This window comes from Neophocaena asiaeorientalis, unplaced genomic scaffold (assembly GCF_003031525.2).
Source record: "Neophocaena asiaeorientalis asiaeorientalis breed wild unplaced genomic scaffold, Neophocaena_asiaeorientalis_V1.1 scaffold106, whole genome shotgun sequence".
In the NCBI taxonomy this organism is placed as follows: domain Eukaryota; kingdom Metazoa; phylum Chordata; class Mammalia; order Artiodactyla; family Phocoenidae; genus Neophocaena; species Neophocaena asiaeorientalis.
In genome coordinates this window covers 3617930-3630762 of record NW_020172597.1, presented here as the reverse complement: position 1 = coordinate 3630762, position 12833 = coordinate 3617930, and the positions used below count along the sequence as shown (strand labels likewise).

The 12833-nt window shown below is 51.4% G+C and overlaps 1 protein-coding gene across 1 annotated transcript in view; it reads right to left on the bottom strand.

The window, feature by feature from the left end:
- The window catches only part of LOC112395504 (bone morphogenetic protein 8B), a 35353-nt gene that overhangs the window by 22011 nt on the left and 509 nt on the right, over window positions 1-12833 (bottom strand). Inside the window, exon 2 of the mRNA XM_024738742.1 lies at window positions 12669-12831. Coding sequence (XP_024594510.1) covers window positions 12669-12831 — 163 coding nt within the window. The remainder of the gene's footprint in view (window positions 1-12668; window positions 12832-12833) is intronic.

Genomic DNA, 12833 nt, shown 5'->3' with positions numbered 1-12833 from the left:
GTAGTTGTGGCATGCGGTCTCAGTAGATGTGGCTCATGGGCTTTAGAGTGCAGGCTCAGTAGTTGTGGCGCACAGGCTTAGCTGCTCCATGGCATGTGGGATCTTCCCGGATCAGGGCTCAAACCCGTGTCCCCTGCATTGGCAGGTGGATTCCCAACCACTGCGCCACCAAGGAAGCCCCCAGTGTGGGGTTACTTTAGATGTGGTACTTTGGAAAAATCTTTCCAGAAAGACACTCTAAGACTGGATCAAGCACTCGTGCATTGCTGGCAGGAACGCAAAATGGCATAATCCCTATGGAGCGGAATCCGGCAATATCTAGCAAAATTATACATGTTTTGACCCAAACATCTCATTTCTAAGAAATTGTCCCAAAGACACACTCACAAAAATACAAAAAGATGTACATACAAGACTATTTGTTATGACCCAATTTTGTAACTTGTTACAGAAAAAGACTGGAAACAACCCAAATGTCTATCAACAGAAGATGGAATAAGTGACCCACGGTACCTCTTCATGATGGGGTGCTAAACAGCTGTAAATTAGAACAAAGAGATCATCTATATTCTGCAATAAAGTGATCTCCAGGAGACAGTTTTCTTAAAGAGAGCTAAGGTGAACAGTACAGATAATATACCTTTTATCTAAGAACAGATCAAAATACAAATATTATAAAAATGCATACACATCATAGGTACGTATATATGTAATTGTATTTTTAAAACGGAGATAAACTACAAACTAATAAATTAATTAAAAAATAGTTGGAGTGGGTGAAATAGGTGAAGGGGATTAAGAGATACAAATCTGCAGTTATTATAATAAATAAGTCATGGGGTGTAATATACAGCATAAAGAATATGGTCAATAATATTGTAATAACTCTGTATGGGGACAGATGGTTCCTAGACTTACAGGGATCATTTCATAATGTGTGCACATGTCAAATCACTATGTAGTATACTTGAAACTAACATAATATTGTATGTCAACTATATTTCAACTTAAAAAATGTAGTTATCTTTTGCTGGAGGAAGAGAACAGAGACAGAGTGTAGGAGACAGGCATGGAAGCCAGGCCTCTCTGAATGTCCCTTGCTTTGTAAATTTTGTAAATATTTCACATAAGTATAAAACAAGAATAATTCAAAATACAAAAGCAAAGAGTAATACCTAAGACTAAAATGCAGAATAAAGTAAATAAATGGTGGGTATATTGAGTTGGTGGCTTACCCACACAGTGAGGAATTATTTCAAGTCATTTTCAAACAGAGTAATTTGACTGTAAATCCCTAGTGGGATAGCTTAAGGACAAAATAAACTAAAAATAAATCTTAATTTTTCAGTAATCGTATTGCTATGATGACGTTATTCTACACCTATTACACGTGTAGGATATGTTTGATTATCATATTAATGTTGTTAGGACCAAATTATTCAGTGCAAAAGAAAATAGAAATATAAAATATAAAAAAAAGAATTTAAGTAAGTCTATAATCCTAAGCTTGAATTGGAAATATTAGTTGGAGGGATAGATTGGGAGTTTGGGATTGACATATACACACTGCTATATTTAAAATAGATAACCAACAAGGACCTACTGTATAGCACAGGGAACTCTGCTCAATATTCTGTAATAATTTAAATGGGAAAAGAACTTGAAAAAGAATAGACACGTGTATGCATAACTGAATCACTTTGCTGTACACCTGACAATATTGTTAATCACCTATACTCCAATATAAAACAAAAATTTAAAAAAAGAAATATTGGGCTTCCCTGGTGGCGCAGTGGTTGAGAGTCCGCCTGCCGATGCAGGGGACACGGGTTCGTGCCCTGGTCCAGGAAGATCCCACATGCCACGGAGTGGCTGGGCCCGTGAGCCATGGCCGCTGAGCCTGCACATCCGGAGCCTGTGCTCCGCAACGGGAGAGGCCACAACAGTGAGAGGCCCACGTAGCGCAAAAAAAAAAAAAGAAATATTTGGGGACTTCCCTCGTGGTCCAGTGGTTAAGAATCCGCCTTCAAATGCAGGGAACGCAGGTTTGATCCTTGGTTGGGGAAATAAGATCCCACATGCCGCGGGGCAACTAAGTTCACTTGCACAACTACTGAGCATGCGGGCCACAAACAGAGAGGAGCCCGCGCGCCACAGCGGAGGACCCCACATGCCACAATGAAGATCCCGCGTGGGGCAACTAAGACCTGACGCAGCCAAAACTAAAATAAATAAATAAATATTAAAAAAAAAAAAAGAAGAAATATTAGTTTGGGGAATTCCCTGGTGGTCCAGTGGTTAAGACTCCGCACTTCCAAACTCCGCACAGGTTTGATCCCTGATCAGGGAACTGAGATCCTGCATGCTGCCTGGCGTGGCCAAAAAATAATAATTTTTTTAAAAAAGGAAATATTTGTTTGAACTCATGATTTTTTTCTCTTAGAAAATACATATTCCCTAGCTCTGTCCACTGAAAAAGCCTAGAAATGGTGGCCAATGAGGGACAGTGGGGAGCTCTAATGCCCCGAGTGTAGTCTTAAATGATCAACTCCACCACAAGGCACCAGGGCTCTTAGAGAAATGACCCATTTCTGACCCAGGGCAGGAAATGCGTAAGCACAGCCTGGAACATCTCATCCCAGAAGGCAAGGAAGCTCCCTGAACCTCCTAGAAGAGAGTTAAAAGTACTCTGAAGCTAACCTGAAGAGGCTTCATAATAGCCATGGAAGGGACAACTTGAGCATCAGAGAGAACTGTAATAGATTGAAAAGTATCACGTATATTAACATCCATTAGGTCATCAGCAGCAACATTGGTCATCTTTGGACAGAATTTCTCAAACTTGGCACTATTGACATTTTGGGCCAGAAAATTCTTTGCTGTGGATGACTGTACAGTGTACTGTAGAATATTTAGTAGCATCCCTGGGCTCTGCACTCTAGATGCCGGTGGCACCACCTTCCCTTCCCCAGCTGTGACAACCAAAAATGTCTCCAGATACTGCCAAATGTCTCCTGGGAGATTGAGAACCACCGCCTTTGCAGAATGTTAGGAATCAATTCACTCTTCTAAACCCTAAATGAGGGAAATAAATAGTCAAGTCTGGAGGGGGAAGAAAAACCAGTCATGTGAAGAGGTGGTGGAAGAGCCTTCCAGGCAGATGGAACCACAAATGCAAAGGCCCTGAATCTTTGAGCAACATCCAGGAGGTCCACAGGGCTGGAATCTAGTGGTCCAGGGTCTAGGTGTCCAAGATGAGGCTGGAGTGAGAAGCAAGGCCAGTTCATGTACAATAAATCCTACTTCTCAGCCTTCAAGAATTCATCACAGTGATTCAAAGAAGTTCTGTGACCTAGGAAGAATTTAATAAAGTTCAACTCTTGCTGATGCTATGACACTTCACGACCCTGTGAGGTGGGTTGGAAGCCACTTGTAGTTTCTTGAAGCCAACAGAGACTCTTGACAGCCAGCTCCATTGAGATACCTGAGTGGTGAGGCATGGGCCCAGCACTGGGGACGCACGATGCCACGGCTGGTTCCACAGGTACCTTCTTTTCTACAAAGCTCCACTTGGGGAAGCAGTCAGAGTGTTTACTTTCTTAACCCCTTATTGTGGCTCTAGGAAAATAAGCAGTCTCAGACCCTCGGCCTTCTCCTCCAGCCTCTGATAAAATGGCCTCCAGATCCCACATTTGCAGAAAGAGCCTGCTGGGGGCACGAGGCAGCCTCCACCACCACGGCCACCATCCATGTTCTGCCTTCCCACGTCTGAGGGCTGCACCCTCCACACAGGCTAGATCTCTAGATGCCACACCCTGTATCCGCCAGCCTGACACCAATAAAGCCTTGGGCTATTTTTGTGCCCTGGACCAAATTTAGAGTCACTGAGACAACCCAAATCTGTCTTGTTTCTGACTAAAATTTATCGTTTCAAAAGACACCCTCTTCTTCCAGTTCAGCATGCCTATTAAGAGAATGGAATCTGCTTCCCTGGTGGTCCAGTGGTTAAGACTACGCGCTTCCACTGCAGGGGGCCTGGGTTCGATCCCTGGTTGGGGAACTAAGATCCCGCATGCTGCACGGCACAGCCAAAAAAAAAAAAAAGAAAAAAAAAACCGAATTTTTTGACAGCCACCTATGGACTGGGAGAAAATATTTGCAAATGATGGGACCAATAAGGGCTTAATTTCCAAAATATATAAACAGCTCATACAATTCAATAACACACACACACAAAAAGCAACAAACAACCCAATCAAAAAAATGGGAAGAATACCTAAATAGACATTTCTCCAAAGAAGACATACATCCAATAGACACATGAAAAAATAATCATCATCACTAATTATTAGAGAAATACAAATCAAAACTACAATGCAGTACCACCTCACACTGGTCAGAATGGCCATCATTAAAAAGTCTACAAATAATAAATGCTGGAGAGGGAGTGGAGAAAAGGGAACACTCCTGCACTGTTGGTGGGAATGTAAATTGGTGCAGCCACTGTGGAGAACAGTATGGAGATTCCTCAAAAACTAAAAATAGAACTACCATATGATCCAGCAATTCTCTTCTTAGGCATATATCCAGACAAAACTATAATCTGAAAAGATACATGCACCCCTATATTCACAGCAGCACTATTTACAATAGCCAAGACATGGAAACAACCTAAATGTCTATCAACAGATGAACGGATACAGAAGATGAGGTATATATATAAAAAAGAACAAAATAATGTCATTACAGCAACATGGATGGACCTAAACATTATCATACTAAGTGAAGTAAGTCAGAAAGAGAAAGACAAATGCCATATCACTTATACGTTGACTCTAAAATATGACACAAATGAACTTATCTATGACACAGACTCACAGACATAGAGAATAGATTTGTGGTTGCCAAGGGGGCGTGGGGGAGGGAAGGATTGGGAGTTTGGGATTAGCAGATGTAGAGTATTATATATAGGATGGATAAACAGCAAGGTCCTACTGTATAGCACAGGGAACTATATTCAACGTCTGTGATAAACTATAATGGAAAAGGATATAAAAAGAATATATATAACTGAATCACTTTGCTGTACAGCAGAAATTACCACAACATTGTAAATCAATTATACTTCAATAAAATTTTTAGAAAGAGAGACAGAATGGCATCTTCTGATCTGACAGTCCTTCCTGCCCTCAAACCCTTCCCCAGCCCTTCAGGGCCCATGGGAGGGTCTTACGCTTGGCTCTGCTGTCCAGCCTCCGCCCCTCACCCACACAGGCTGGCCCTGCCCATCCTCACGGCCTCCTGGGCCTTCTGGTGCAAACACCCTCCCCCTGGAGTCCCTCCTCGAAGCCGCTCTCTCCGGAGTTGCCCCATCCCGCCAAGTATAAAGGCTACTTTCTTCTCGGTCCAGCTGTGAAAGCCCCCTTGCCCGCCTCTGAGCCCACACACATCAGCCTGCCGGTCTCTCCCTGTCCCTGTCCCGGGGGTCCCCGTCCCTGGCTCTTCTGCCCTCTGGACGGTGACCACTTTGAGGACACAGACTGAACAATGTGGGGTGGAAACGGGAGGCCTCAGCAGTCTGCTCATCCCGGGGGCCCAGAGAGGGGAGGCCCAGCCCCTCATCCCAAGGGCTCCTGGTCCCCAGGACAGCGGCTCAGCATACAGCAGCCAGCCCCTGGGCTGGGGCGTCCTGCTGGTCTGGGAGTGGCTTCCACGTCACCGAGGGTTTCCAACCCAAGCCTTGTGGGGTGGAAACGGGAGGCCTCAGCAGTCTGCTCATCCCGCCCCTCGTGTCCCAGGGGCCCAGAGAGGGGAGGCCCGGCCCCTCATCCCAAGGGCTCCTGGTCCCCAGGACAGCGGCTCAGCATCCAGCAGCGCAGCCCCTGGGCTGGGGCGTCCTGCTGGTCTGGGAGTGGCTTCCACATCACCGAGGGTTTCCACCCCAAGCCACCCATGTTCTCACTTTACTGTGGGACTCGCCTCCGTTCACGGCCCGGCCCCCGAGGTGGAGGACAGGCTCCCTTGGGGCCCCGGAGGCGGATGGGCTGGGCCCGTCTGGCTGGTCCTGCCGGTAACAAGGCCGAGGGGCCCCTCAGACCTAAGGAAACACCCGGGTCTCCGTGGCCCGTGCGGGTGTCGAGTGAGCTGTAGAATCCATCACCCCCACGGTTCTGCCCCTTCAGGGCTTCCTCCCGCCCAGGAATCTCAGCGCTGCCCAGAGCAGGCCCCCTGCTTCACTCCTGGGGGTATTTTTAGTCAGTTCTCATTACTGACTTTTTCAAGAGCTGTTTCCATAAATGGCTCTGTGCTTATAATTACTGGTCCAGGCCTCGGCCGGCTTCAGAGTCCAAATTAAAAGGGAACAACCTGCCCACTGCACCACATCAAGCCCGCCAAGGCCAAACATAGATCCAAGGAGATGTGAGCAAGAAGGATGCGGTTCCTCCAGTTCAAACCCAGGAAAGGCCTGAACTGTGGGGCTTTCCAGAAGGACGTGGTCACGGTGACACATCCCCTCTCTCCCGTGGGGAATGGGTGCCCGTGAGGAGTGGCGGGTGTCCTCCCGCCCTGTGCCTCAGCCCTGGAGGAGCCCCATCAGTGGGCAGGGAGGGTGGGGGACACATTCTTTTGTGGGAGCTGGAAAGGGCTTCGTGGCAACCCTGCGTAGATGGGAAACTGAGGCCCAGAGGGGCAGAGACTTGCTGGGGGTCACGTGTCAGGTTAGGGGCCCTTCACGTGGACTTGCAGACTTGGAGCCCATATAAAATGAGTGGCCCTGGACTATCTCTGGGTGGCAATTCTGAGATGGGGGGGTCACCTGTTCACAAGATTCTTCCGTCAACAGGTACCTGAGAGGTGGCCTGCTGAGGCCACTGTCCCCCAGGCAGGGCCCTGCGGGGACTCAGGTCCCAGGGGAGGGACAGGGTGATCTGCAAAGACAGGGAGGCTGGCCCTGCTTCTGTGCCACCCGCCAGGCCCAGCCTCCTCCGCCTGGCTCTGGGCACTCCCTGCTTTCCCGCCGCCTTCCTCGTTCCCTCAACTTTGCCAGGCTGCCCTGTGGCCATGCGGGGGCGGGGGGTGCAGTCTGGGGGTTGCCGTGAGACGCATATTTGGCCCCTGTTCTCAGGTTATTCATGGTTTCCTGGGGAGTAGCAGAAAGAGGGGTTAGATGTGCCCCCAGATCAGACAGGCAGAATCCTAAAAGGAATCCAGACGAGCAAGGCTGAGGGCTCTAACCATGGGAGGAGTCTGTCCCTTCGGAGGAGGAGCCGTGGGAGGAGTGAGGCTTATGGAAAACCCTGCCCATCCCTTTTAAAAGAAGAAATGGGGGTGAGTATATTCTATGTAGAGGGTCCAATGTGAGCAAAGGCACGGAAGTCGGATGCAATATATCAGCTCCCATTTATTATTCTCCTACCGTGTGGCAGGCATGAGGCTGGCCTGACTGCATGTTTCACTTAGTCCTACACAACCCTGGGAGGTAGCCCTTATGAACCTTGTTTTAAAGGTGAGGGAATGAGGTGCAGAGACTTTAAAATGAAACTGTGTGATGTCTCACAGCTCCCCAGTGGCAGAGTCAGGATGAAAATCCAGGTTTAATATATCCACAGAGGAATGTGTACAAGCACGTCCAGATAGCTTTATGAACAACCAAAAACTGGAAACAACCCGAATGTCCCTTAATAAGAATGGTTTGCAATGCAAACAACTCACTTATATGAGAACAACATACATAACAAAAGCATGGATGAATTTCAAGAAAATATGTTGTGTGAAAGACTAGACCCAGAGTAGGGAATGTATGATTCCATTCACACGAAGTTCAAGAACAGATCAAAGGAATGTTTCGTGATAGAAATCAGAAAGTGGCTGCCTGAGGAGGCTGGCTGGTAGAAATAGGGTTCCCAGGGGCACTTGTGTTATATGTTGCTCTGTGGTCTGAAGTTTGTACAATGGGCATGCGTTATTTGTAAACCCCAAAGCAATAAAGACACTTTCAAAACAGGATTCTCAGTTTACAACACACATTCAACACAGTCACATTCAGCGGCATGTACTGCACCTAACGATGGCCCCTGGACTCGGGGGAGAGGACACTTCGGTGTAGGACAAGAGCAGAAGATGTGCAGGCAGGGAACTGACCAGCTGTGTGGCCTTGGGAAAACCACCTAGCTTCTCTGAGCCTCACTGTCCTCTTATTAAAGAAAGATGTGACAGTAAATGTGAGATGAGATGAAAGGACAGACAAGGAGGTTCTGGGCATGTGGTCATCCCTGGGTGTCATCTCACACAATCCCTGAACAGCCCCTAGGGTGGGTACCATGAGTATCTCCATTTTACAGAGGAGAAGACTGAGGTTCCTAGAGGTGGACTGAAAATCCAGATCACACTGAGAGTAGTGGGTGGAGTCATGATGCAAATTCTGTTGAGTCCCAGGCCAGACCCCCAGCCCGGTCCTGCCTGCCCTCCCACTGTCCATCCGCTCCCGGTTTCCAGAGAGAGGCGTCACTGTCTAGACCACGTGACAATCACCTGTGGCTGATGTACTGTTATCTGTCTCTCTCTCCCACTGGAAGGTAAGCTCCACAAGGGGGGACTTAGTTTCATTCCCTGTCATATTCCAGGAACTAGAACAGAGCCTGGCACAGAGCAGGTACTACATGACAATTTGTGGAGTGAATTCAGGAAAATATGCAAGAATTGCTTACTAAAGAACCAAAGAAAGTGACCCTGGGGCTCACGGAGGTGAAGGTCAGGGGGCTGAGCAGGACCCGGGCCAGGTCCCTCGCTCGCACTGAGCCCTGCGTCTCCCGAATCCGACAGCCTCAGCTCATCCCCGCCCGTGTCCTCAGCCACCCAGGATCACGGGAGTGAATCAGTCCAGTCCAGGGAAGGGTCAGGACAAAAGTGAAGATGGCCCATCCAGTTCTGACTACACTTCTGCCTGCAGTGCTGTTTGTGCCTCAGTTTCTCACTCTAGAGCATGGGCACCTGGTGCTCCAAGGAGAGGATGCAGAGAAGGGCTCAGGAGGAACATGCAGAGGTGGCCTCTGCTGCCTCATTCCTCCCTCAGGGCTGGCTGGGCCGGCTGAGGCCCTCGGGGGTCCAGCCAGTCACACCGAGCTGGGTGGAGGGACAGGTGGTGGTGTGATAAGCTGCCTCCGAGGAGCCACAGGGCCGGACAGGAAAGCAGAGGCCCAGAGAAGGGAAGGGATGTGGCTCGGGACGGGCAGGAGTCCACGGCAGGCCCAGGAGGGACAAGAACCTGGGCGCTGCCTCCCAGATCAGGGCCTCCTCCCCTGAGCTCAGGCGGCACCAGGGACAGACTCCGTCCGCTCCTCAAGGGCACTGGCCCCGTCACTGTGTCCTGGCCAAGGGGAGCCAAGAGTCCACAGGCGGAGATCAACAGGCAGGGCCCAGCTCTGACCGCAGCCCTGGCCCCCAACACAGGCCCTGTCAGTCACGACACGGCTCCTAAAGCATCTGCTCAAAAGCAGAGGCCTGACCCCTGGACGGCAGGCCCAGGCCTCTGGGTCCTACAGGTGCCACTGACGGTCAGGGGCCCGGCAAGCACCAGGCCCGACTGGTAAGCTGCCTCCGAGGAGCCACAGGGCCGGACAGGAAAGCAGAGGCCCAGAGAAGGGAAGGGATGTGGCTCGGGACGGGCAGGAGTCCACGGCAGGCCCAGGAGGGACAAGAACCTGGGCGCTGCCTCCCAGATCAGGACCTCCTCCCCTGAGCTCAGGCGGCACCAGGGACAGACTCCGTCCGCACCTCGAGGGCACCGGCCCCGTCACTGTGTCCTGGCCAAGGGGAGCCAAGAGTCCACAGGCGGAGATCGACAGGCAGGCCAGGCAGGGCCCAGCTCTGACTGCAGCCCTGGCCCCCAACACAGGCCCTGTCAGTCATGACACGGCTCCTAAAGCATCTGCTCAAAAGCAGAGGCCTGACCCCTGGACGGCAGGCCCAGGCTTCTGGGTCCTACAGGTGCCACTGACGGTCAGGGGCCCGGCAAGCACCAGGCCCGACTGGCTTCTCAGGAGCTGATGAGGCCAATAGCAGAGGTGGAGCTGGAGCCAACAGGTGTGGGAGCCTCGGCGTGGGTACTGATGCCACAGCGACTCTGCTATTAGACTCCACGGTGGTTCAGGGGCTGCTGACCTTCAGGGGCCTGGAGCCGGGGCCTCCAAAGGAGGAAACAATCCTGGTAGGTTCTATCCCCCACATCAGCCTAGGTAATTACCAGTTAAAACTACTCGAACTGAAGGAGTTTTACTAGTGCAATTAGTACGTGAGAATAAAGAAGGCCCTCAGACAGCTGGCTGGACTGCCCACAGGCCAGGCTTCCACTGAACAAAGATCTGCTTGTTAATCCACAGCGTCAGAGGCTTTAGATCTTCATGAAACACACAGAGGTGGTGTGGGAAGAAACTGGGATTTGGAATCCACAGCCTGGATTTTGCCATGGACGTGCTGTGTGACCCTGGGTTGGTTATTTAACCTCTCTGAGCCCATGAAATGAGGCTGCTAAAACAGCTTCACAAGTTGCTGCATGGGTGAAATGAGTATTTATAGGACTATGGAACTTCAAATGCTAGTTTTTATTCAAAAACAGATAAAAACACCTTTGGCTGACTTTAAAAATCTGTTTCTGGGTTTCACATGTCTATAAGACATGTGGGGACATTTCCATCACATCCACACCAAGGCTGAGCAGCAGCTGGGAGGGTCTGGTATCAGCACTGACCAGGGCCAGGTTCACCCTAAAAAGGGGGCTGACTTTCTGCCGCTCCCCCTCTATCAACCTATCACACAACAACTCTGAGGATGGATCACTAGGAGCCCCATTTTACAAGCAGAGATCTGAGGCTCAGAGAGGGCAAGGGACTTCCCTAAGATCACAGAGCAGAAGCTGGAGGGCAACCAGCTCCTCCTGAGCTCAGGGTGCTGCTCGACTCACAGCAGCAGCTCCCACCAGGGCTGTGCACCCCTTGCCCCAGGGGATGCTGAGGGAAGAGGGGCATGGGCTAGGCGGTGACTCACTCAGATGGACGGCTCCCCTGGAGGCATTCTCAGGGTGACTGCATCCACAGCTCTTCTTGGTCCTGAGCCCGGGGTCAGCTTGCTCCCAGCACGGAGCTCCAGCCTCAGTTCCACATGTGGTCGCCTCTGTCCCAAGTCCCCACCCCTGCCCTCTAACCAGGAAGGTGGCATCTAGAACCCGCCAGCCCAAGTCCTGTGCCTGGCACTGGGCTCTCCGCAGAGGTTAACGGCTGCCTCCTGCTGCTCGCTCCCCAACCTGAGCCCATCACAAGCTCTGGTTTGGGGGAGACGGGCCTCCTTTAGGCAAATGGCTGAAGACCCACAAAACTTACTGTCACTCTGACCCCTGGGTTCCTCTCCCGAAATCCCTCTGAAAGCTCTCTCCACCTCGAAAGCCTGCCCTCCTGACACAGAAACGTCACCTCCTTGAGCACTGGATGGAGGGCCAAACAACTTGGGCTTGTCCTGGCTTGGCCACATAGAGGCCACATTGTCCTGAGCAAGACACTGCCTCTCTGAGCCTCCCTGTCCTCATCTGGGAGATGGGGATGAATGTCATGTTGCTAACAAGGTTGCTGGGAGGGTTAAGAGCGGTGCTGTAGGTGAAGGGAGGCTGGTGACCATGGCAAGGGTCCTCTCCCTGCTCTGGGTCCCACAGCTCTCCCCACCTGAGGCTGAGCTGTAGTCCTTGGGTCCCCAGGTCCATCCTAGTGTCTGCCTCAGCCCAGACTCCTGCCCCTCACTGGCCACAGACAGGAGGCAAAGCAGGTGGGGGATATATGTTCATGAATGTAGATTAAAGAGAGTTTAGTAATGGGAAACTTATCTTTGAGAACTTTAAGGGTAAATGGCTCCACGATTTGGAGTATAATTTCTGCAGAGAGGAAAAGCTGGGCTTTACGTGGGAGAACAAAGAGGGTCCAAGCTGCCCATCAGGTCATTCAATGGCCTGGACACTCATTCCATGACAAGCCAAGTCCCGGGTGTGAGCCCAGGGTGACAAGACCACAGTCCCTGCCCCGCTAAGCTCAGAGTCTACTCCTTCCCCACCGTCCCACCCCGCAGCAGCACCCCACCCCTAGGCGGCCCAGGGAAGTGGCTGCTGTGGACTCAGAACATCTGGGACCTCATCTCTACTCTGGTGCTTTGATGATGTGACCACGGTTTTCCACGCTGAACTTTGTCCCTCTCTTCAGTACCGCCCTTATCAACGTGACAGCATCACAGCCTCTGTTTACTCATCTGCCTCCCTTCCCAGGACCAGACTGTCTTCCTGGCACTGCCCGCATCCACCCAGCACTACATGAATCTTACCATCGGGTGTGTTTGGCCGCGGGTGAATGTACGCCTCTGGGACTCACATCCCTCGTGTGTCCCTGCTGGATAAGCAGCTCACCAACCCCCACCCGCCTGAGACTTCGCTGCCCTGACCCGGGTGGTTTACCCTCCTGCGGTACCTTGTCCACGACAAGGGGATTCCCCGCTCCCAGCAGGGCGCTCGCCCTGCCCGAGGTGGCGCACACGCCCCTGCAGCCCGCGCTCAGCCTCCGAGGGGCCCCTCGGCCAGACGTCCCCAACGCGCCTTCTCGCGGGGTCGCCGCCGCCCACCCCGGGCCCGCTCTCACCCATGTTGACGAAGCTCATGACCAGGTCGGCGCGGCCCAGGCGCCGCTCGGGGGTCCTGCCGTCCTCGTCGTCGTCGCCGGCCATGGCGCGATACAGGTCCAGCATGAAGAGCGGCGCGGACGCGGGCAGCCGGGCGGCGGCGGGCGGCGCGCGGGGCCGGGGCC